General features: G+C 46.4%; 2 protein-coding genes across 4 annotated transcripts in view; both read right to left on the bottom strand.

Moving 5' to 3' along the window:
- The window catches only part of LOC147608304 (F-box/RNI-like superfamily protein), a 43,331-nt gene extending 17,944 nt beyond the window's left edge, over positions 1–25,387 (bottom strand). Inside the window, exons 1-3 of one of the 3 annotated variants that reach the window (XM_086789556.1) lie at positions 25,090–25,387; positions 24,584–24,730; positions 20,388–20,523 (exon numbers count right to left, since the gene is read on the bottom strand). In XM_086789556.1, the coding sequence (XP_086645682.1) occupies positions 20,388–20,523; positions 24,584–24,730; positions 25,090–25,322 (516 nt within the window). In that variant the 5' untranslated portion in view covers positions 25,323–25,387. The remainder of the gene's footprint in view (positions 1–20,387; positions 20,524–24,583; positions 24,731–25,089) is intronic. The other 2 variants (XM_086789558.1, XM_086789557.1) reach the window with 2 other exon arrangements.
- On the bottom strand, positions 20,781–22,469 carry LOC147608305 (uncharacterized). The gene is made up of 2 exons (XM_086789041.1): positions 21,558–22,469; positions 20,781–21,432 (listed from the first exon to the last, which is right to left on the bottom strand). Exons 1-2 carry the CDS (start codon positions 22,467–22,469, stop codon positions 20,896–20,898), a joined length of 1,449 nt encoding a protein of 482 aa, XP_086645167.1. The 3' UTR covers positions 20,781–20,895.
- Positions 25,388–26,135: the final 748 nt, after the last annotated feature.

The following is a 26,135-nucleotide window of genomic DNA, read 5'->3' as shown; positions in this document are numbered from 1 at the left end:
TTCCGTCCTTTTGCCCTCACATATCCTTCTTTGTTGAAAGGCTTTCTTGATGACTTTGCTTTTTCACATGGTTCACATAATCTAGACAATGATTGTCCTTTGAGAGTTGGCAATCCCTTTACTAAACTTTTGTAAGCTATCTCCTTCAATCGAGAGATACTTATGTAACCAACTCTCAAAGGACAATGATTGTCCTTTGAGAGTTAGCAATCCCTTTACTGAACCTTTGTAATCTATCTCCTTCAATTGAGAGATACTTATGTGACCATGTCTCTTGTGCCAAAGCTCAACCTCTAACATAGATGAGCTTCTTGTATATGCACATGCCTCTGACGTAGGCATGGCATCCAAAATAAACATCCTTCCAACTTTTTCACCTCTTGCTAAAACCTTGAGTGTGTTAAAACCTTGCACAACACACCCATCTGAATTCATTGTTACTTATATATTTTGCTCCAGAATTTGTCCCACTGACACCAAAATCTTTATGATGCCTGGAACAAAAGAACATTGCTTAAATGTTGAACTCCTCCTTCAAGAATCTCCAAAGATATACTTCCAATAAGAGTAGCAAGATGTGGTGTATCATCTCCAGTGGATATATTCGTCGTCTTAGTGACCTCTTATTTTGATGCAAACAAGTCTTCTCTTCCAGTCATGTGATTTCTACATGCGGAATCTATGTACCATTTGTCTTTTTCCAAAGACTCTACCACTCACTGATGACGCATAGAAAATAAATTGTGTTTGTCTTCTTCTGTTCTCTCTCCTTGTGTCGAGGCACAAGTCCCTTGCTTCAAAGTACCATTCCTTATGTCTCTTTGCTTGGAATAGCAATCTCACGCCCAATGTCCCATCTTGCCACAATAGTTGCAAGCATCTTTGACCTCTTTTTGATTTTTTACCCAAGCTTTTCACAAAACTTTGTGTAATGTAAAGGCTTTATAAGCTTTTTAGAAGCTCTAGAAATGCTGCCACGTGGCCAGGATAATCCCACTTGCAAGGTTCACTAAAAAACTACAAGGATTTAAGACTTGCGTGACCACCCCTTTACAATGTTGAGGAAGCAAACAAGAAAAACAGGGCTCTCTCCTACTCCGTCAATGTGTGACAGGTCTGTCATGCGGGTGTCATCCATTGACGGCTTGTTGTTGCTAGTTTGAGCACCCATTGACTACGTTGTTACTTTCGACCGGCCGTGCTACCTATATGTTGCCGGTGTAGCTCTGCCATTGTTCACGCGAACCTGCACAACTGTGACTCCTTGGCCCTTTCGTTGTTGCCTCAGGGAACTAATGCATTGCCGTTGTGCATCATGGCGCTGTCTCAATGCCTGTAACACACCAACCCTTTTTTGGGGATGCCATCAAAAAACTTGGCTCCGAAAAATTCCACCAACCGAGCTCGATGCTGCCGGAAAATAATGCGCCCCAAGACCTCCACCAATTGAGCCATGATACCAATGTTGAAGCCAACAAACTCTCACTTGTCTATTATGTTTGGGTCCCTTATATACGAGCTTACAAAAAGCAATTTGCTTTTTCTCAAAAACATAAAGTGTGCTTTTTACAAAACACACCTAACAACAAAAAAATAACTATTTAACTTAAGAGTTTGTTCACATGCTATATATGAAATCTTCTACTTGAGCTTGTCTATTTTCAAGAACTTTAAGATACACCCACAAGCCCAATCCATCACTAGTTAGCGTAATATTGATAGCGATCCTGAGCACTCTTTACGCTTTCCATTGCAACTTTCAGCATATCCTGCACATCATGCAAGAAATCCATTGCGGATTGCAACTTGACCCCCTGTAGTCCTACGGCAATGGGTGACTTTGGCTAATAACCGTACATAGGCATAAATGGGCTAAAACCAATAGCCACATCCTTACTACTGTTATAAGAAAACTCAATCTATGGAAGATACCTTCCCCACTCAAACTGTCTCTTGGAGATATACACTCTTAGGATATCCTCCATGGTTCGTCCTCTCCGTCTGGCCGCCCGACTCGCGATGATCCGAAGATGACATGCTCAAGGGTCTTTCCAATTTGGAAAACACTGATTTCCAGAATTGTGCAGTGAATTTGGGATCCCGAGCACTAACAATCTCCTCGGGCAATCCATAGAGCTTGTATAATTGCTCCGCGAAGAGCTGAGCCAACTCGTGACCCCTACTAGTTCGGGGTAATCCAATTGCAAAATCCATCGAGACATTTTGCCACTTGTTCTCAAGAATTTACAAAGGATACAATAACCCTCCAGCTCTAAGCCTTTCAGCTTTATTAAGCTAGCATTGGCTATACTTCTGCACATAATCTTCAACAAATGATTTCATGCATGGCCATGGAAATGCCGACCAACCAAGGCCAAGGTTCTATGTATCCCCAGGTGTGTCATGGCACTCATGCAATATCAAAGATTGGACATCTAGATCACTGGGCACACAAGCCTTGCCATCCTTGAATGGTAATCCACTTCTAATGAAATACTTTTCTGATCTCTTTCTTTCAACAGCACACATCAAGGTGTCCGGAATACTCGCATCTTGTGGGTTGCAATCAACCTGGACTAATAGCCAGATTCAACCAAAATGGGAATCATGTTGGCAACACCCTTTCAGAGAGAAATAGAAGTCAGTCGTTATCTCAGTAAAAGAGATAGCATTGACCTCACGGATCCTACTAAGGACATTGCATGAGGTCAAGCCATCTGACCTTCTGACCCTTTAGGCCAGGTTGATCACAAAAATACTTCAACGAGTTGTGATCCGTCCATACAACAAATCAAGACCCATACAACTAGTGTCTCTAGATTTTCATTGCATGGATAACAACCATAAGCTCCTTTTCCTGGGTAGGGTACCTCATCTATGCATCTAAAAGCTTCTTGCTCTCAAAGGCTATGGGTCTCCCATCCTGGAACAAGGCAACACCTATTGCATAATCACCAGAATCCGTTTTAACCACAAAAGGTTTACTAGGATCCACGATATGCAACATAGGTGCTGAGGTGACTAGCTCCTTCAGTGCTCTAAAACACCCATCCAGCTTACACTCCAACCACCAGAGGACTTATGTTGCCTTTCTTGCTTGTCTCCCCCTTGAAAAGCTGAGTCAAAGGGGTAGCAATCTTGACATAAGCCTCAAGATGAACTTTTGAAAAAGCCAGTGAAACCAAGAAATGATTTCACATGCCCGATTGTCCATGAAATTGGCCATTCCAGGACCTTCCGAACCTTATCCAGATAACCATCGACAAAGATGATGTGACCAAGATACAAGAGTTTCTACTTGAAGAAGTCACACTCGTAGTGGCCATAGCGCGTCCAAAACGCAATCTTAAGCATGTCCTCAGGTTTAATCCTTATTTGATGATAACCATGTCATAGATCAATCTTGGTGAAATACTTAGCACCTAGAAGATGATCTACCAAGTCATCCATCCTTGGCAAAGGATACCTGTTCTTGACAAAGAGTTTATTTAAGCCTTTGTAATCTACACAAAAGCACATGCTGTCATCTTTCTTCCGTGACAGAAGATCAGGAGCGCCTCATGGAGACTTACTAGACTGAACAAGACCTTTATTAAAATAACCTTGCAGTTGCCGAGCAGTCTCATCCTCCTCCTTTTGGCTAAACCAATAAGGTTGCCAGGAGACAGGATTACACCACGCAATAGCTCAATCGCATGATCACTACCCCTATCGTGTGGTGGATCATTTGGTAACTCACTCGAAAATACATCACGAAATTTTTTAAAATATCACTCAAAAATACATCACAAAATTCTTTTAAAATATCATCCAAAACTTGTTGTTCCTTAGAAACCTCAATGCTTGAGATAAAATTTGTTGTTCCTTAGAAACCTCACTGCTTGAGATAGAATTACACTCACAAGCAGATGATCTTAACAAAATTGCAGCATTGAAAAGATCATGAAAACAACAATATGACTCAAAATGTGGATCAAAAAGAGCTTCATAAATATCCCTAGCCGAAGCCTAAGTTGAGTTTACATCACAAAATCCACATGGAACATCACACCGGATTACATACAGTTCACTATCATGAACAAATCAGAGCTTATAAGACCGATAATCCAACATCATCATCTACTAGGTGGAGTTCGACACCCCAACAACTTCGGACCGCGTGCTTCAGCTGAGCCTGTTGCGTTGCGCACAGCCCAGCTGTTTTTTGCACATTGACAGTATGGTTTTGATCCCACCTCTGACCCTCTTGTTGGAGTATCTGGATTCCCGGCCACTCTGTTTCCCAAGCCTCAGAAAGGAGTACTTCCACTTCTCCCCGTCATATAGAGAACAATACAACAAGTGTTGGAATCCTCGATGACAGCCGCCTCGATGCTGGCGCAGGTGACTAGGATTCCTTCACTCTGCATCAGCATTTCCTCTCTTGAGACAGTACCGCATGTCATCTCTCTTCAATGCATCCGAGGGGACCCCATTCCTTCAATGGGTGGAGCACTCACAATCCTTCCCAACCAGCGTTTTATTTGTCATCAGATGGGTCACTTCACTTGAGTTTGCCCTCATCACCAACCTAGGCGAGCTCTGCACCCCCCCCCCCCTCCAAAAAACAAACACACCACCACAAAAGAGTGGAGAGAGTAGACCAAGCACCTCAATGCCACCTCCTCGGGATATGGAAGGGGGTAGGTGGCAAACAATTGGACAAAGGCAACGTGACACCCAACTAGAGCAGCACGCTACCACCAAGCAAGATAGCCCGAAGGGACCCACGCAGAAATGGTCATATCAGAGAACTGTTTCGAGCATTTATCTCAGGATCATTCGTTTGGAGTGGATCTCCCACCGAGCCTGTAACATGCCGCGGAAGTATTCGTAATTAAGGATCCTATCACACAAGTCTCACACCGCCTTCTATATCCTGAGTTTCACGAGTCTAGCAATCCACTTTTATGACTTCAAACTTTAAGAGATTGAGAGAGAGAGAGAGAGAGAGAGAGAGAGAGAGAGAGAAACTATACACCAGATTGGGTCCCGAATTACCCACTAAAGGCCCCCTATCCCATTACCGGAATAGTATTTGCTTTTATTACTTTGAAGAGAATGACTTTGGACTGTCAATAAGCCAAACGCAAGATCTCAGAGGACCAACAGTTGGGCTGAACTGTACATGGCTGTAGAAGAACCAATAATGACCGATCTCGAGCCCATGCACTCTTCCCAATGGAATGTAGGAAGGCTGCAAATCTGACGCTGAGATATGGACTGTTTGGGACTGTTCTAGGCTATGTATGAATGCTGTAAATGAATGAATGCATGCGGGTTACCTTCACCGAAGTGCTGTAGCAAAACGATGATGATACAAATGCTGAAAACTGGTTGCAAACAGAAAACGCAAGGTTCCATGGATGCTAAATGCTGTGGTCTACTGCGTTTTACTGTTGGAGGCTGATTGCTCATGCATTGATGCTCCTAGGGGCTGTAGGATGAAACGACTGATTGACTGACTCACTATGGTTGAGGAATGACCTATGTAGCTCGTAGCTCGTGCCTGACATATTCTGGACTGAGAATTACAATGGGCTCACGGCATACGACAAATATCAAATCCTAACGGGTTCTAATACTGTACAATGTTGCACTGATGATGATGAGCCATCTTGTCACCATGCACTACAGTGCAGAGTGCATGTGACAGAGCCCCCAAAGGGTCCCCATTAGGTCTAGCCTGGAGACCGATCCCATGGAGTGGTTTGGTGCCAATCTCTGCAATTTTTCTAAACCACTCCGCGACACCACACATCCCCAAAAACCCCACTCAAGAGAATCCGATCCCCCACTATTCATGGACAGTTGATAGAGCTCTCACCGCCTGGAGACCGGTGTCTCACTTTTGGCCCTAGGCGCACATGGAGCTTGGAGGATCAAGCCAAAAAAACCAAGATGGTGAGCTAGTAAGCCCAAGTTTGGAGGCGATCCTCTTCATCTACCTTCATTATCCGCTGGCGGTCCCCATCCCCCCTACAGATACCTCTACTGTGATCACCGAGGCCCAATTTATGCATACAACCGAGCCAGAGCGGAATGGGCCCATATGGGGCATAGGACCGGGGAACACCTCAGACATCTACGCATCACGACATGCTGTGACTACTCGCCATCCAAACCCTCACCCAGGTCTCACACGGTGGAAGGCAGCTCAGACAGATCTCACCCTAGTAAACCCCTTTGATGTGGATAGTCTCTTGGAACACTGAAGGATTGGGCAGCCCGCAGTGCTGCTCTCAGCAGGGAGTCCTCTGTGAGGAATTGCAGGGATAGGAACCCTGGCATCTCCCGGCGTAAGGGTGTACTGAGTGGAGTCTAAGACTCCAGATCTAACTGGCAAAGCGCAGCCTGCAAATCTCTGGGTCATGTATCAAGCTCTTGAGTATGTGGAGGCTCTACTGACTATCCTATTGCCAAGAGAGGATGACAGGCGAATGGTCTGAAAAAGTACTACCGGCTAAAATACCCATCAAACCGCCTCATCCTCAAGCCCACTCATCAACGTAGAAACGATCCGACCAAGAGAGGTTGGAGCAAGATTGAGGAGCTATGGGAGAGCTTGGCCTTTCAAGAGGGCACAATGGTGGTGGCTCTGTCACCAGCCTGGACATTTCCTTGTCTGAAAGGGGTCTGGTGGACTCCAGGATGTTTAAATATTTGGAAAGTAAAAGCTTTGGGAATGGGGGATTATCCCAGAATACAAAGGGACCACACTCCTAAAATTTAGGAGAGTTGCTATTTTTGGCCCGACTCCGATGGAAATTCTGTTCGTGTCATTATATCTGGAATTGAGCAGATACCAAGAGTTGGCAAAGTGCCTATGACAGAATGTCTACCGGTTGGGATATTTTTAGAGATAAAGTTTATGGAAGGACCCATCTCTTAGATTGGAACATGTGGCAAGAAAGTGGACCAAAGTGAGACAAGTGGCTTGACACTTGTTAGAAAGTGGATCAAAGTGAGACAAGTGGCCTCACACTTGTCACTTCAGCTATTGTGTGGCTCTCCACTTGTCCTTGTAGCCTTCTCTTGCCATTTTAGCTCATGGGAGGCCCAAATCTATAAATTGGAGCCCTCTCTCTTCATTAATAGAGGCTCTCTTGCTGCACACTAGCCTCTACCACCGTTATAGGCTGCCCTAATGATGGCTACTCTCTTTCTCTCTCTCTTGAAGGCTGCCCATGAAGAATACCGGCCGTTGGGGACTGTTTTGGAGGCTTCCATCGCGAAGAAATACTGAAGGCAAGGGTATTTAATCATTTATTATGATTTCTAGCCATTGTACTTGTTGTACCAGCATTTGTACTTGCTGTACCAGCCCTTGTACTGGCTGTACCAACTTTTGTACTTGCTGTACCACCCATTGTACCGGTAGTACCAGCTTCTGTACTTGCTGTACCTACTGTACCAACCCTTGTACTTGGCTGTACCAGCTTTTGTACTTGCTATACCACCCATTGTACCGGCTGTACCAGCTTCTGTACTTGCTGTACTTGCTCTATCAGCCACCGTATCGGCTGTACCAGCCATTGTACCTACTGTACCAGCCACTGTACCGGCTGTACCAGCCATTGTACACCTGTTGTACCGGCTGAATGAAGAGTTGTACTTGCTGTACCAGCTCTATTGCATGAAGACCCATGGTTTTTGGGGAAGAATCAGTACCCACACGGAGGTATATGGATTATATTGTTGACCCGGCATTTCTACAGCCTATGTTCCGGCTTGGTAGCCTTGTGTTGGGCTGTGTTATGGCATTTGTATAGGGATAATCCGGCATCTCCCGTGGGGAGAGTAAGGCCCTCAAAGCTTGTACATGATATTATTCTCCTTGGGTAATAAAATACTCCAAGGGGGGGAGTCGGCCCATTCCGGCCTCTATGCGGTGTCACACGTGCAAGCTCCATTATCAGCATTTGTGGATGTTTTGTCCAGCTTTATGTTTTATGCAAAGTGATGATGGATATGTGTTAAGGCTGTGGCCATGTTTAAGTGTTTTAACATGCATTGATGGTATCAACAAGTGTGTGAAATGCCCTAGTCTCCCGGGCACCCGCCGCCGCAAGTTTCAGGCTCTGTATACCGGGCTCACTGCGATCAATGCCATTCTCCAAGAGGCAGCTCAGACCAGCCTAGTAGAGTTTAGAGAGAGAGGAGTCTCCACTGCAGCCTAGCCTCCCTTCAGCGCCTGCAAAAACTCACCCCCAACAGCCCTTGGATTGAGGCTCAGATGGCCACAGCCCGCACTGAGATCAGCTCAATAGAGGAGAGGAGAGAGGAGAAAAGATTCCATGCCCGAGCGTCTTTCTGAACTCAGGCTGGAGACACAGGCACAGGGGACTTCTTTGAGCGGACACGGCCTCACCACCGGAAGGGATGGCATCTGGAGGTTTAGAGGATCGGGACAGCACCCTTCTCTCCGAGCCACCCCAGGTTCGAGCAACAGTCATTGACTTCTTTGGTTCCCTCCTCGCTGCAGAGCCTCACTCCCCATTGGTACAAGATGCGAAAAAGAAAGGGTTTGGCAACACACACATGAGGTGGTGATCCCACCAGCTCTCTGGAGCTTCTTGAACCACCTCTCTTCCAAGGAGATTGCAAAGGCTTTGTAGGTGCTCCCTAGGGGCAAATGCCAAGGTGAGGATGGGCTCCCGGTTCCACTGTTTCTTCGTCACTTGGAGCTCATGGAGGGCACCTTCCGATTGTTTCGGGAAAGGAATCATTCAAAGCAACAAGGCTGCCTATTGTTCGGTCTGGGTGCCAAGGCCACAATTCATCTAAGCAAGGAGGAGAAATCCTAAGGTCAAGGATTCATATCTGTAATGTACTCATTTCAGCTTCATAATAGAGCCACCGAAACGTGGGAGACCTTCAGTGGGTTGCTGACACCAAATCGGGTGTGTAATAACACCAGTTAGGTGTGAATGTTCCTGGGTACCGTCTCATGAACATCAAGCTCTTCAACACTTAAATATGAACCACCAAAAACGCAACAGATAACTGAAAGTACACAACACTATACAAGATAACATTGCAAAACCATTGGGGCCATGAACAGGCCGAACCCCCCTCAATGTTGTTGTATATTATTGGAGTATTTAATCTATGTACAAAGTTCCAAGGACTTTCCAGCCATATATTCCATGCAATGCAAATAATGAATACATGTTACCCAAACAAAAGTGTGTCGGAGTAGAATGTCGATGTAGGACTTGTTGAATAGACCACCAACCTCATACACGTGGAGTGGAGTGAACACAAAACTGTAGTTCCAAGACCACATGCACGAATAGGCACTCGCACTAGAGCCTGGCTCACTCACTCGCAGAGGTTGTGGTATAAATCCTAGTAGCACAAGTACATGAACAGGTACTCATACTGTGACAATTACACAAACAGTTACTTGTAGAAGAGCAGGTATGAAGCAGGTACCCGGTGCTGCAGGTAGTAGAAGGTACTAAAGTGGATACATTAAGTTCAGCCGGTACAACAAGTACTGTAAGAACAGCAGGTACACATACAACAGGTAACCGTAGGTACAAGAAGTATGGTGGGTACATCAAGTTCAGCAGCAAGCTCGGTAAGTGCTGCGACAAGTACAGGAAGTACAGGTGTGTACAGCTGCAAGTACACAGGCAGCTGCAGGTACAGTCGGTGGAGAGGAAGTGGAGTGGGGTCCAACCCCCTTATGCCATGTAGCATTGCCCACCAAGATTAATGGTGGGCACCTCCATTAAGTGCACACACATTAAGTGGCCACAAAGTTGGTTTAAATGACCAAAAAGGGCACCCAAAGTTTGGGCTGCCCAAACATGGCTCTTGGGCCCCGGGCACAACCCAATGGTGGGCCGTCCAGATTTTAATGAATTTTGAACGCCCAAAGGTTATAAAACCTTTGCCCAATATTTAAGGCTTAAACAAGATACTTACCACCTGTTCACATGCCACAAACCATGTAGAATACAGAGCATTTGCACGGTTCACGGGTGGGCTGTGAACCACACACATAACCTGTACTCTGTACAAAGCAGTATTTTTCTAATTGAAAATCCTATTTTTGAAAATAAATATTCTATAAACCTTTATGTTGAAATAGTGGACACCCGAGGGACACAGCTGTCCCAGTTGACTTAACATGGGAGCTATGTAGCAAAAGCTGCACCAGAGATTCCTCCCTCTACATTATCGTCAAAAACTTAAAGACAAATGCATGGTCTAGAATCGGAAGTGATTTGCTCAAATACACCTAGCCATTGAATTTCAAGAGGGTGAGTCTTGCCACGGCCTGAGACCTCCCTGTTTAGATTTAAGTCAGACCTCGAGAGCTATGTCAAAGCTTTGAAAACAACCTTGCTTGATGAAGCCATTTGTCACTAGCCTAGACATTTCACAATATGAAAGGAGTCTGGTGGACTCCAGGATGTCTAAATATTTGGAAAGTACAAGCTTTGGGAATGGGGGATTATCCTAGAATACAAAGGACCACACTCCTAAAATTTAGGAGAGTTGCTATTTTTGGCCCGACTCCGATGGAAATTCCGTTCGCGTCATTACATCTGGAATTGAGCAGATACCAAGAGTTGGCAAAGTGCCTATGACTGATTGTCTACCAGTTGGGATATTTTTAGAGATAAAGTTTATAGAAGGACCCATCTCTTAGATTGGGACATGTGGCAAGAAAGTGGACCAAAGTGAGACAAGTGGCCTGACACTTGTTAGAAAGTGGATCAAAGTGAGACAAGTGGCCTCACACTTGTCACTTCAGCTATTGTGTGGCTCTCCACTTGTCATTGTAGCCTTCTCTTGCCATTTTAGCTCATGGGAGGTCCAAATCTATAAATTGGAGCCCTCTCTCTTCATTAAGAGAGGCTCTCTTGCAACACACTAGCCTCTACCACCGTTGAAGGCTACCCTAATGATGGCTACTCTCTTTCTCTCTCTCTTGAAGGCTGCCCATGAAGAATACCGACTGTTGGGGACTGTTTTGGAGGCTTCCATCGCGAAGAAATACTGAAGGCAAGGGTATTTAATCATTTATTATGATTTCTAGCCATTGTACTTGTTGTACCTGCTGTACCACCCATTATATCGGCTGTACCAACTTCTGTACTTGCTATACCTACTGTACTAGTCATTGTACATGCTGTACCAACATTTGTACTTGTTGTACTTGTTGTACCAGCCACTGTACCTGCTGTACCATGTTAGAAGTCATCTCCTATCTATATTTATACACCAGGGTCTCTGTTGTGGGTGTGCCCGCCTTGTATAGGTGTTTTATCATTTTTCCTCACTCCCCATATTTTTTTCCTGTTTTTTCCATTTTTTCCATGGTGTGGATGGATGCCAGATGGTTGGCAGGAGCCTCTGGTGGCTGGCCGACTGTCCATTCAGCAGTCCTGTGGCTGGCCGACTGCATATGCTACAATCGTGGAGGTGCTGGTGGCTAGCCGACCTGTTTATGCAGTCGTGGAGGTATCTACTGCTGGCCGACTGCTTCATGCAGTCGTGGAGAGCCACTAGCGCTGGCCGACTACATGCATGGGGCATATAAATAGGCCCCATGCCCCCCACCACTTATTCATTCAGTATTTTGCGGGATCTTGTGTATAGAGAAGAGTTTACACACCTATTTATCTGTGTCTCTTGTGCTGTCTATTTTCTGCATTCTACTTGCTCTTGTCAACCCAAGTTTGGTTATCATTTCCGCTGCATATTCTGACATGGTATCAGAACCCTAGGCTCGTGATAGATCTTGGGAGTTTTCTGAGCAAGAGGGGGATCGTTAGGTTGCTGATTGGTGGACTGTTGTGGACTGTTTTGGACTGTTTGGGAAGAGAAGGTGCGAGAGAAAGGCGGGCTAAGGTGCTGGACAGCCACTTGCAGGTTTTAGAGATTTTTTTTCCCACCCACCCACCCTTTTTCAGTTTAATCCCCGCAATGGCAGATTTACTAGAGATGGCTGAGAAGCATGTGAAGATCCCGACTCTCCCCACGTTCCCAGTGGAGTGTCAGTTGGACGGGTCCAATTACGGCATCTGGAAGGTCATGATGGAGTCTGTGCGCTGGAGTCATATGACCTTGCTGATTTCATCATCATCGGGGTTCCACAGCCGGAAGCAGAGGAAGGGGAGTTACTGTCGATGAGGAAGGACCGAGAGGCACAGGCACACATGTGGGATCGTGTCAACGCCAGGGTCCAGTCATTTATTTTCCTCAACTGCACACCACAAGTGATCAATCATGTAAAGCACATGACCCTGGCGAGAGGCATATGGGAGCACTTGGCTTCTCTTTATAACAGGGTATCACCCATGAAACGGATCTCCTTGGAAGTGCAGATGCGGGTTATGAACCCTGCAAAGTCCTCGACGATGCGGGACCACATTAACAAGCTGCAGGCCCTTTAGCAAGAAGTCCTACAAGCTGGGAAGGAGATATCATCTGAAGACATGGCCATCACTTTACTGTCCCACTTGCCTGCTCAGTATTCTGCTTTCTACTACTCGTTCATTACGAGTGGCAGGCTCAGCACCATTACCTGGGAGGAGCTTGTGCCAATGGTCTTGGACCAGGAGGAACGTTTCACGAACCCTCCTCACAGCGGCGGTTCGGAGGCCTTAACTGGCCAACGGTCGAAAGGCCGGAATAACAGGGAAGGCTTCACCGGAGAAGTCTTCTGAAAGAAGCCTGACTCAGAACGAGAGAAGCTGAAGGCCGAAAGATTCTGCAATGATTGTGGCGAGAAAGGCCACTATTGGAGGAAGTGTCCTAAGCGGACAGGGAAGAGTGCTGATTCCTCAGCCTCAGCTGCAAAGACTCCGGCATTTGTGCACTTAGAGATGATGGACTCCGACGCTTCATCATCTTCGAGCGAGGAGGCAGTTGGCTTCACCGCGAAGGATACCCAAGAATGGATTCTTGACAGTGGTGCTTCCAGGCACATGACTCCATCCCGTGACTTCTTTCTGGATCTGAAACGGCAGTCAGGTCGCATCTTTACTGGCGACAACTCCACTATTCCGATACATAGTGAGGGTCGGATGGAGATTATTCCCGACGGCAAGGGGGGCAAGCATGCTTCCCGTGTTCTTTATGTCCCTGCTCTGGGTTTTCATCTTCTGTCAGTGTATGAAGTATGCAAGACTGGCTTTCGGGTGGAATTTGAGGAGCATTCAGTTGCTCTACGGGACCGTGAGACTGGCCAGGCTGTTTGGGAAGGCGGTGTGGAGAATGGTATCTACAAGCTCTCTGCACTCTCCTCGTTGACAGGTTCTCAGGTCGGAGATTTGTGGCACTTTCGTTTTGGCCACTTAAACATGGATGCATTGAGGCGAGCTTTCCGAGACCAGATGGTGGTTGGCTTGCCACATGTTGGTAGTAGGCAAGGGCGTTGCAGTTCTTGCATACGTGGTAAGCAGCACAGGGAATCCTTTCCGAAGCAGGCTTCCAGGCGGGCTTCAAAACCATTGGAGTTGATTCACACTGACTTGTGTGGACCTCAGCAGACACCATCTTTGGGAGGATCTCTCTACTTTATGCTGCTTGTTAATGATTGTACCCGATTCACGTGGGTCTACTTTCTTTCCCAGAAGGACCAAGCTTTTGTACGGTTCAAGGATTGGCACGTGATGGTGGAGAAAGAGTCTGGATTTCAGGTCAAGACTCTCAAGGCTGATAAAGGAGGAGAATTCTCCTCGACTGTATTTCTCAGATTTTGTGCAGATCATGGCATCAAAAGGGAACTGGTCAATACAGGATCGCCTTTGGAGAATGGAGTTGTCGAACGCAAGAACAGGACTGTGGTGGAGATGGCGAGGACCATGCTGGAGCATCGTGATCTTCCTCGTCCACTTTGGGGAGAGGCTGTGGCAACCATAGTCACATGGGAACGCCGTTCCATTGGTGTGGAACGGGGGAACGTGGAGGAAGCCACCTTGGGAACGGTGGAACGTGGAGCAACGTTTTTTTTATTTTTTTTCCCTTGATTCGCGAAACGGCATCGTTAACGTTTTTTTTTTCCACGTTTTGGCAGCCCGGCAGCGTAATAGCGTATCCTTTTGTTTTTTTTTAATAAAATGGGTTACGGGTGCCCAACGTTTTGGGCACCCTTTAAAAAAGGCCCAAAAATTTGGGCCTTTTTTAAAGGGTGCCCAAAACGTTTTGGGCACCCTTTGTATTAAAAAAAAAACGGATACCTGCTTTGAGCGCCGCCACCGACCCCTAAAAAAAACATGGGAAAAAAAGAATAGATTATGCAACGTTTAAAAAAAACGTTGAAAGACGACCTGCCAGGCTGCCCTGCAACGTTCAAAAAAAAACGTCAATATCAACGTTAAAAAAAAAACGTACCTCTCTGAGAACTTATAAAATTCTGCAGAGTGCAGCTGCAAGTACAGTGTGCATAGCCAAGTACAATCTCTCTCTCTCATAGCCAAGTACAATCTCTCTCTCTCTCTCTCTCTCTCTCTCTCTCTCTCTCATAAGGGAACCAAGACAGCTTTCTCTCTCTCATAGCCAAGTACAATCTCTCTCAAAGCCAAGTACAATCTCTCTCTCTCTCTCTCTCTCTCTCTCTCTCTCATATAATGCCTCCTAAGGGAACCAAGAGAGCCAAGAAGAACGAAGCATGGTCATGGTGGGATGAGGTGGATATTCTTGAGGCCAATCAAGGCGGAGGAGCTAGGAAGTGGAAATGTCGCTATTGTGGCAGCACCAAACATGGGGGAGTCAACCGAGTTCGAGGTCACCTAATCCATGAGCCGGGACAAGAAATCCAACCATGCTTGTCAATCTCAGCTGAGAAAAAGAGAGAGCTAGAAGCTAGGCATAATGAAGTGATTTTTCGTGCTCCTCCTTCAAGAGCTATGGCTGCGAACCCATCATTCTTTACAACTCCTTCAAGCAACTTCTCCAAATCCGTAGGCTCTTCTTCCGTGCATCAACCGCCACCCCCCAAAGGCACGCAAAGAACTCTTGCGGGTTCTTGGAATCCACGCAAACGAGAAGCCGTGGATGCAGCTATTGCAAGGTTCTTCTACCATGACCACATCGCTTTCAATGTGGCAAGGTCCCCTTATTTTCGGGAAATGGTTCGTCTCATTGCTGAATTTGGACCAACCTACACTCCCCCTTCTTCGGAGAGCCTTCGAACCACGCTTTTGGCAAAGGAAAAGGAAGCTGTTGAGCAAGCCATGCAAAACGTCAAGGAAGGGTGGCAACGCAACGGTGTCTCCATCATTAGTGATGGATGGAGTGATAGCCAATCTCGCTCCATCCATGGCATCATCGCATACTCTCGAGGGAACACATTTTTTGTGTCTTCCCATGATGCCTCTCCAACGGGCAAGTATGCCGACGTCATTGTGGAGGAATGGGCAGAGGCAATTGAGCAAATGGGTCCTCAAGATGTGATCCAGGTCATTGGTGATGGGGAGGCCTCAAATCGAGCTGCAGGCGACCTTCTTTTGGCAAGGTATCCACACATCACATTCACTCCATGCATTGCACATGGCTTGAATAATCTTCTGAAAGACATTGATGGTCTTTCATGGGTAGCACCATGCATAGCAAAGGGAAAAGACATAGTTTCATTCATCACTCGGCACACATTTAGCCTCTCCGAGTTTAGGAAAAGATCCCCAAACTTGGATCTTAAAAAATATTCGGAAACTTGTTTTGCATATAATTTTATTATGCTAGAGAGGCTAGTTGCACTCCATAACATTCTCAAGCAGCTTGTAGTGAGTGATGAGTGGAGCACGTGGCCCACTGCCCGTAGCACACAAGGAACAACTTGTTACACCCACATCATGGATGCTCCTTTGTGGGTGAAGATTGAGCATGTTGTCAACATTACGAAGCCCATTATCTACATGCTGCGTATGGTGGATGGGAAAAAACCTTGCATTGGCAAAGTTTATGAGGGCATGGACAAGATGGTGGAGCGTATCCTCTCTTTGGAGCCCGACACAACAAAGAAGACAGAACTTCAAAGTTCGTGTCAAGCAAGGTGGGACCGATATCACTCACCAATGCATGCAGCTGCATTTGTGATTGATCCAGAGTTTCAAGGCAAAGGCCAGGAATCGGATGAAGAAGTCACAAATGGCTGGGACAAAATTCTTGCCAAATTGGTGCCTGATGCTACGATGAGAAGCAAGATTAGAATTGATTTGGGAAAGTACAGAGCAAAGACAGGTAATTTTGGTTCAGCAGATGCCCAGCAAGATAGGACACTTATGGGAGGTGCTCTTTGGTGGGAGAACTACGGATCGGGTACTCCATAGCTACAACGGCTTGCAATGCGCATTCTCAGTCAGAATGCAAGTTCTTCTCCAATTGAGCAACTATGGAGTGTTTTTAGCCATGTTGCCTCGAAGAAGAGAAATCGGCTACTCACTACCAGAACAAATGACCTTGTGTATGTGTCAGCCAACTTGCGACTATTAGCCCAGGTTGCTAGTGGTGACTTTGACCATGAGAGCTTCATAGATATGGAGCCACAGTCTGAGTCGGATGATGACGACCCTCCACCTCCACCTCCACCTCCACCTGCATCGATGCATGATGCATCTATGGATGATCTAGCTGACATCTTTGCACCTATTTGATATCACCTAGGACTTAAGGTTTCTTTGTTCTTAGCTATCTAGCTTTCACTATGTGGCTGTACATTGTACAAGCTATTGTACTTCTGGTTTTCTAAATATGAACAAGGTCATTGAGTTTGCTATCAAATTCTTGTCTTTTTTTGTCTACTTTCAATTGTATATTTGTCTCTTTTTGCCTGCTTTTAATTGTATATTTGTCTACTCATGTGTATTGAAATATGATAACGTGTCATTCCGGATCCCGTTCCGGATTGCAAGGGGTCCCGTTCCCGTTCCGGATTGGCCCCTCGTTCCCATATCCGTTCCCGTTCCCTGGTGACTATGGTGGCAACAGCTGTCCATACCCTCAATCGATCTCCAACGACTTCAGTACCCCATATGACTCCATTTGAGGCATACTTTGGCAGGAAACCTGATGTCTCGCACTTCCATGTTTTTGGGAGTGACGCGTATGTACATATTCCGAAGAAGCAGAGGGGGAAGCTTGACTCCAAGTCCCGCAAGCTTGTATTTGTGGGGTATAATTCTCTTTCCAAGGGATACAGATTGTATGATCCAGATAGGAACGAGATTGTTGTCAGCCGGGATGTGGTCTTTGACGAGCATGTTCCAGTATCCACTGTCGAGGAGCCGCCACTTCTTGGAGATCCATAGGAGTCTGATGATGATTCCCAGACCATTATTCTAGTTGATCAACCTCAGTCAGTACAGGAGGTTGAGTCCGCAGCTGGAGTAGAGCCCCCGCGACCACAGGAGGCTCCACGATCTGTTGGAGTACCTAGGTGGTTGTTAGACACCCTTCGGGAGTCGGGTGTCACGGAGTTACCCTCCAAGTGGACCACAGAGGACGGCCCTCGAAGATCACATAGAGTCCGAGATAAAAGCAATACAGCGGAGCTTCTTCAGGTGAACTATGCTTTGATGTCTCGTATTATGCGGGACAAGGAGCCCACTTCTGTCAAAGAAGCCCTTTCACAGGATACTTGGAGGAAAGTCATGCAGGTGGAACTTGATGCCATCGAGAAGAACAACACTTGGGAGTTGGTACCGAGGCCGTCGAAACGGTCAGTCATTGGTGTCAAATGGGTCTTTAAGACCAAGTATGCGTCTGATGGGTCGGTGGACAAACACAAAGCCAGACTTGTGGCTAAAGGTTATGCTCAGCGGCCAGGCATCGACTACGAGGATACCTTTGTATCGACAGCACGGATGTCCACGATTCGGACCGTTCTTGCCCTTGCTTCTTCTCAGAGGTGGCCCGTGTATCAAATGGATGTAAAATCTGCGTTCCTTAATGGTGACCTGCAGGAGGAGGTGTATGTTGAGCAGCCTCCAAGCTTTATTGTTCCAGGATCTGAAGGGATGGTTTACAGGTTACGTAAGGCCTTGTATGGTCTTAAGCAGGCTCCCGGGGCTTGGAATCAGAAGATTGATTTATTCTTTGTTCAGACTGGATTTCAGAGATCGGTTGCAGATCCAAACCTGTATCTCTTTTTCGGGAACCCGGCATGGTCACGATTATCATTCTTTATGTGGATGATCTCATTCTCACTGGCGGTCATGTGGAGCACATTGGAGTGACGAAGGCTGCCTTGTCAAAGGAGTTTGAGATGACCGACTTAGGCTTACTCCACTTCTTTTTGGGATTGGAGATCTGGCAAACCCAGAGGGGGTTTTTCGTCTCTCAGCAGCGGTATGTTCATGAGTTGCTTGAGGCCTTTGGGATGGAGAACTACAAGCCTATTACTTCGCCGATGGACCCGAACACAAAGTTAACCGTTACTACTGATCCTTGTGAGCCAGTTGATGCCTCGCAGTACCGGAAGTTGGTTGGTTCATTGATCTGGCTGCTGAACACCAAATTGGACTTGAGCTTCTCCGTGGGGCTGTTGAGCTCTTTCATGCAGACGCCATTGAAGTCTCATTGGGACGCAGGATTGCAGATCTTGCGGTATCTGCAGAGTACGAAGGATCTAGGACTCTTTTACACACGAGGGGATGGAGTCAGGCTCCAAGGTTGGAGTGACTCAAATTGGGGAGGAGATCTAGACATGAGGAGACCTACTTCAGGATACAGTTTTACCCTCGGCTCAGGAGCAGTTTCTTGGAGCAGCAAGAGGCAGCCAACTATTGCCCTCTCTTCGACAGAGGCAGAGTACCGGGATGCTTGTGGTGCTACTTGTGAGGTTGTGTGGCTGCGGAGGCTGCTAGGCGAGATTGGGTTTCCACAGAAGGAGCCCACAGTCATCCAGTGCGATAACCAGAGTTGTATAGCTATTGCTCGGAACCCGGTCTTCCATGCCCGGACCAAGCACATAGAGATACAGTATCACTTTGTACGTGAGAAGATCTTGGCTGGTGACATCTTGCTACTTTATTGTTCGACGGAGGACAATGCGGCGGACCTCTTCACGAAGTCTCTACCTCAGGCTACGCTCAGGCGGCACTCCAGCTCCCTTGGGTTGATTTCACAGCCAGGAGCTGAGAGGGGGTGTTAGAAGTCATCTCCTGTCTATATTTATACACCAGGGCCTCTGTTGTGGGTGTGCCCGCCTTGTATAGGTGTTTTATCATTTTTCCTCACTCCCTGTATTTTTTTCCTATTTTTTCCATGGTGTGGATGGATGCCAAATGGTTGGCAGGAGCCTCTGGTGGCTGGCCGACTGTCCATTCAGCAGTCCTGTGGCTGGCCGACTGCATATGCTACAGTCGTAGAGGTGCTGGTGGCTGGCCGACCTGTTTATGCAGTCGTGGAGCTATTTACTGCTGGCCGACTGCTTCATGCAGTCGTGGAGAGCCACTAGCACTGGTCGACTGCATGCATGGGACATATAAATAGGCCCCATGCCCCCCACCACTTATTCATTCAGTGTGTATAGAGAAGAGTTTACACACCTATTTCTCTATGTCTCTTGTGCTGTCTATTTTCTGCATTCTACTTGCTCTTGTCAACCCATGTTTGGTTATCATTTCCGCTGCATATTCTGACATACCAGCCAAGACCCGTGGTTTTTGGGGAAGAATCAGTACCCACACGGAGGTATATGGATTATGTTGTTGGCTCGGCATTTCTACAGCCTATGTTCCAGCTTGGTTGCCTCGTGTTAGGCTGTGTTATGGCATTTGTATATGGATAATCCGGCATCTCCCGTGGGGAGAGTAAGGCCCTCAAAGCTTGTACATGAAATTATTCTCCTTGGGTAATAAAATACTCCAAGGGGGGGGGTCGGCCCATTCCGGCCTCTATGTGGTGTCACATGTGCAAGCTCCATTTTCAGCATTTGTGGATGTTTTGTCCAGCTTTTATGTCTTATGCAAAGTGATGATGGATATGTGTTAAGGTTGTGGCCATGTTTAAATGTTTTAATATGCATTGATGGTATCAACAAGTGTGTCAAAGGCCCTAGTCCCCCGGGCACATGCCGCGAGTTTCACCATTGCCTTGTTGCTTTGATGTCACAGTCAGCAGAATGGGGTAAAAAGCATTAAAAGACATTCCAATTGTTATTAAGAGCACCTGAAGGGTGGCCTGAACAAAAGGGAAGAGAAGACTGAGAAGCACCTTCCAGAGTGTTTGTCCTTAGAGGAGATTAAAAACCACAAAAGGGGGAACAGAGAATTCAAAGTGGGGGTCAACGCAAGTGGCAAAATAAACTACTGCAATATTCCAAGGCATTCACACATAAAATATCAGCACAGTAGACTTAAAAGAAAAGGTTAAGAGCAAACCAATTGCATGACACCCTCATCTGTAATTGCAGTGACGCCCCAAAGTGAGATAGATGTCAGATTTGAACAGCATGCTGCAAGGGAAATTCTCTTCAGCCCAGAATTTGTGATGTGACATCCCCACCTACTGGATGAGCTGAATACAAAAAAAGCCACGACATATGTCGTCAGTCTCACCTTGAAAGCACTTCATAGCATCCAGCTGGGAACACAAGACTCAAATACAAATAAGCACAACCTTTAAAGCCTCTCTCTCTCTCTCTCTCTCTCTCTCACTTTTTTTTCTCTTCTCTTTTATTAAGCATTTCTGTGTGATGTATGACCATAGTTGTCACGGTACGAAAATACGATACCGTACGGGAATTTTCGGTACGATATGAACTTTTGGGATACCGTACGATAAAATACGGTTTTTTTTATTAAAGAACACCTACAAACATAGACATTTTCAATTTGGAAGGGTAGAGTCTAGAGAAGTTGTTTCAAACCAAAATATCATTAAAAACAACTAAACAAGTTTGAAGTGACAAACAAAAGTACAGAAAGTATAGAGGTGCGATGCGATCATGCGCGCTAGGCGCGAGTACAGAGAGGCTAGAGCCAAGGCCCAAGGAGAGACTAGAAAGGCATCACTATCAAAGCTCTCGCTGAAATCATCCTCATGAGAAGAGGACACATCAGTGGCCTCGCCGAAGTCGCCATCGCTAAGAAGGTTGCCCTCATCATCGAGCTCGGGCTCTCTAAGCTCATGTGAGAAGCCAAAGGGAGCATCCTCATCTGCAAGAGCGAGTGTGGAGCTACCCGATCCACGCCGCACATAGGTATGCACTATGTCCCTGGAAGCACCACGAACCGTGCATCCACGGCTTCCTACTTGCACTCCTCTGCCACTACCTCCACGCCCACGACGAGTGCAAGTAGGTCGTCGATCAAACGACTCGAGCTCTCGATAGATCTCTGCATAGATCCTCTCCTCCTCCTCATCCTGTACTTTGTTTACACTCTCAAGAGTGCCCCTTGTGAGCTTGAATGCATCCACATTCACCTACATTGTACAATGATCAAGTGACAAGCAATGTATGTATTAGAATTTGGTTCCAAATTTCAATAAACATTGAAGTTTGAAATTTGAATGCTTATAACTTATAACTTATAAGTTGTAACTTATACCTGTCTCGTCGATTCCATCTTTTGCATTGCACGCACCATGCACAAGTTAGCGCGGCAATACACTAGCCGCTCTAACTGTTGCGTGCTCAAGCGATTACGTAACTTCGTGTGTACAAGTGAGTAGGAACTCCAGTTCCTCTCACATGCACTTGAAGAGCAATCCTGAGCTAGGATTCTCAAAGCCACCTTTTGGAGGCTTGAGAGCGCATACCCAAATGTCTCCCACCAATAGAGGGGCTTCACAAGGGATTCCCTCTTCCAACAGGTAGTAGATGCAAACGCAGCTCCTCCCCTTTGGTCATTGTAGCTTATGAGCTCCTCAAGGAACTTCCCATGGCGATCCTCCGGCAATGCTTTGGGCAAGTAAGCATCTCGGGCTTCAAGTAGCTCCACGTTGGTGAAGAGGGCGGGTGATTTGTAAGCCGGATGCAATAAAGCGGCAAGACCATGGATAGGTCTTCGCATCCACTTCCATCTCTTCTCCACAATGGCCAACATACCATCGCGCTTCTCCTCGTCGATGGAAGGAGAAGCGCGTAACTCTGCTATGGCCTCTCTCATGAAGTGAACAAGAAGGCCCATGGTGGCTCCCTCCATGTCGGTCATCCGCAATACCCTATAGAAGGGCGTGACCGCAATGACAATAGCGCGGACCGATTGCCAAAACTCCTCCTTTAGGCAAAGCCGTTGCATGGCTTTGGCCTCCGCCGATTCTCGCTCATTCCACATTGTGGAGACCACTGTTTGGCGAAGGGAGGATTTCACATCGTGGAGGCGCTCCAAGAGGAGCCACATGTAGGCGAAGCGTGTAGATGAAGGCTTCTTCAATTCCAACTTGCTATGTTCGCGGAACATGGCAAGCACCTTCACCTTTGTGGTGAATAAGGTGACAATAGAGATAGCTTCGGTCATTACTTCCTTCATCCACACTAACTTGCCCATATCCTCCATGAGCAAGTCAATGCAATGGGAGGCACAAGGCGTCTATACTATGGAGGGATAGTCCTCCTCGAGCAACTTCCCCATCCGACGGCAATTTGAAGCATTATCGGTGATGACTTGCACTACGTTCTTCGATCCAACCTACATGTCACAATGCACATGAATGGATGCAATGAGCGTATGCGGTGTGAGACTTGAGTCATGATATAGCCACATATGATCATATCACATATACTAAAGCCTAAACTTTAAAGACTTGAGTGCAATTTGAAAGTTGAAACTTACCTCCATGATGGCTTGCTTGATATGGCGATATATGAATGCACCCGATGTTTTCCTCCCCGCCTTTCCGGAATCCATGCCCCGCACAAAGTATGTGCCAAGAGGACAAGAGACAAGTATATTGATGATGCCTCTCTTCTTCCGGTCACTCCATCCGTCGGAGAGGATGCTACACCCATACTTGGACATGCCGCCCGCACCGGATTGAGAGATCTATCGATTATCTCCCTCTCATCCACAAGCCTCTTCGTGTGCATGTCATGATAGGAGACGCCGGTCCATCCTTCACATGGACCCACATTTGCAATGGCTTTCACCATTGACTTCCATTGATCTACCTTAAGCACATGGAATGAGAGATTGCACTCAATAATGGTGCGTGCAATCTCTATATCCGCTAGCCGTTGCCGTTCTCGGAGATGTGATAGAGAAGAAGAGAACCCCCCGGTGGCTTGGGCTAGAGTGGCTTGCCTCATGGGAGACTCAAGCCTTTGTCTCTTTGAGGAGGCGGAGGCGGCACCGATGGAGGTGGCACCAATGGAGGCGGCGGGGGAGGATGTATCACAAGGCGGGGAAATGACCTCATCATCCGCCCTTGAGCTTCTACCACTATCATAGTGAGCACCCAATCCACCCTTGATCTTGTTGAAGATCTCATCGGATATAGCAAGGGGGACTTCCTTGCATGGCGCAACTTGCCCCCCCCACCTTTCCAAGATGTTGGAGAAGCCTAGTAACTCCACTTGTGTATTGTTTGCCACAATATTTACAAGTCCACCTATATGACTTGGACTTTCCATCGGCTTTCTCTACATGGATAGCATGCACATTGAAGGCTTCATTCTTCTCCCTTGTCATTGTAATAGAGAGAGAGAAGTTAGAAGATTCAAGAGATGGATAGGCTTGAGAGAGAGAGAGAGAGAGGCTTGAGAAAATGAGAGAGTGAGGCTTGAATCTTGATTCTTGAGAGAGAGAGAGCCTAAAGGCTTGAGAGAGAGAGAGAGGCTTGAGAGAGGGCCTATGGGGGGGAGAGTGGCTTGAAAGTTGAGAGTTGAGAGAGAGAGAGAGAGAGAGAGAGAGGGGGGGGGGGGGGGGGGGGGGGGGGGGGGCTTGATGGTCACTTGAGCAAGACTCAAGAGGGGGGGGGCTTGATGGTCACGACTCACTTGAGTAATGAGAGGCTAGAGCCTTGAGAGAAGCTTAGGGGGTGGGCACTTTATAAGCATGTAACATGTCCAATGGGCCAAGCAAACACATGGGCCACAAAGCAAGCCAAAAACAGCCAGCAAACGGCTACAAAACGGCGAAAGAAACGGCGCAGGCGGTAGCGAAACAGCTGTAAACGGCCATATCGTACCGTACGATACTGTACAAATTCGTAAGGTATTGTACCGTACGAACCTATTCGTACACGTACGAGAAACAACTATGTGTATGACATAAGACCCAATTTTCAAAAAGCCTTGAAGAGAAGATTTTGTTATGACGAGAGTCTAATGTAACCAATGAAGTGATAGCCCAAGTGGTCAAGGTGTTTTCCTAGGTCTAGGAGGTCCTGGGTTCAAAACCCCACAAGGTGCTTCCTCGGCAGCATCGCCTACGGGCGGGTGCCTATACAGGCGGTTAAAAACGGTAACTACAGGAGGATCTTGGGCCTAAGGCTAGTCAAGTGCGGAAAAAAAAAAGAGTCAAGTGCCATATCACACAGATATGCTTAATAAAAAGAGAAGAAAAAAGAAAAGTAAGAGAGAGTGGGAGAGAGTGAGAGAGAGAGAGAGAGAGATATGTTATTGTAAACTCACATATCAAGTTCCTGAAGACTATAAGCACCTTCCACCAGTCTTGCTACACAGTCATCATCGACTCTCCGACCAGAAAAACTAAGCTTTTCTCTATACATAAGCGCCTGTCGTACCCCCTCTCTCCATTTTCTGCAAACTTCACTTGCCCTGCAAAGAGAAGTACCAAATCATTAAAACCATTACGCTAGATTACAATTACTCTTCTTGTGTGAGTGATTTAAAACAATTTTTAGACCTTGATTAAGGAATTTAATTAACTCACTCACACCCTTTGCAGACACCTGCAGCTAACTTAGGGGCTTGTGTTCATTGCCATCCATCTCTCTCTTTCTCTCTCTCTCTCACACACACACACACATACAACCCACACGCATACATCATATTGTGCTAATTAGAGGGCTTTTATTCATTGCCATCTCTCTCTCTCTCTCTCTCTCTCTCTCTCTCTCTCTCTCTCTCTCTCACACACACACACACGCACGCACGCACGCACGGTAGAAACTTACATGGCCAAATCCTTAAATGATTGAAGGCGCAGGAGGCAGCAAGCAATCAAGTCTGCTGGAAGGACGTCGATAAGGCAGCCGTCCTGAGAAGTGTGCGCCATGGCCTCTGCTGCGTCCATGACGACTAGGATTCTTTGAGGGGGGGAAGGGTCAAAACAGGGGAGTGTAAATACATGAGGAAGCCCTAACTGGGCAAAGGAATAAGACAGAGAAGAAGGGTCTTCATTCTGCATTTGTTTGTATGATGGAGAAGGAAAGCCAAATTATAATTCTGTATTTGTTTTTGTTTTTTTTTTTAATGGAGAGGGGCGAAGCAGTTGTTTGGCTGAGAGAAGGAATCTCTGGCAGAATCTTTTATCCCAATTATTTGCCACCACGTGTCAGTGCTGAAACCCTTCGCACACCGCCTTTCACGCGAGTCACAGCACACCCGCAAGTGCTCACATAACCCAGTTCGTAGTGCAGTTTTTTCGGCTGAAATTTAGAAATCCCGATTGGAATTCGACATTGTCTTTAATTTTAAGGATTGAATTTTGTAAATTTTAGTTATAAATTCCAGCTTCTAGGGATTTTCAAGTCCAAATCTCGGTTAAGCCAAAGCATTGCCTTTAATTTTAAGGGTTGAAAAAAGCATTAATGTCGAGCAGCACAAGCATGCCATTCTATAATTAGGGGCATTATGGAGAATAGCTACGGTGCTACCTTGTGCTTTAAGCAAATTAGAATGCTTGGAAGTTGGGTCTATTATGATCTTTTCCCACGAGCCTACCTTGTGATTTAAGGAAAGTAGAAGGCTTGGAAGTTGGGTCTATTAGAATCTTTTCCCATGGGTTGTGTTTGAGAGAAAACAAAAAGAAAAAGCCAAGTTTGAGAGAATATTGTTGTGGCAGGCTAACTAGGGCATGGGAATGGTAGGTTCTTTGACATTGTCATAGTCAAGCATTGAATGAGGCACTTGGGTTGCATTCCTGCGTAGTATTGCTCATTTTTAGTCTTGGTATACTATTTTAGTGTAATGAATAATGTGTCAACAAAGTTTCTTTTAT

Source organism: Cibotium barometz, chromosome 53, assembly GCF_041138505.1.
Source record: "Cibotium barometz isolate CiBa-2024 chromosome 53, ASM4113850v1, whole genome shotgun sequence".
Taxonomy (NCBI): domain Eukaryota; kingdom Viridiplantae; phylum Streptophyta; class Polypodiopsida; order Cyatheales; family Cibotiaceae; genus Cibotium; species Cibotium barometz.
This window is presented reverse-complemented; position numbering and strand designations above follow the sequence as displayed.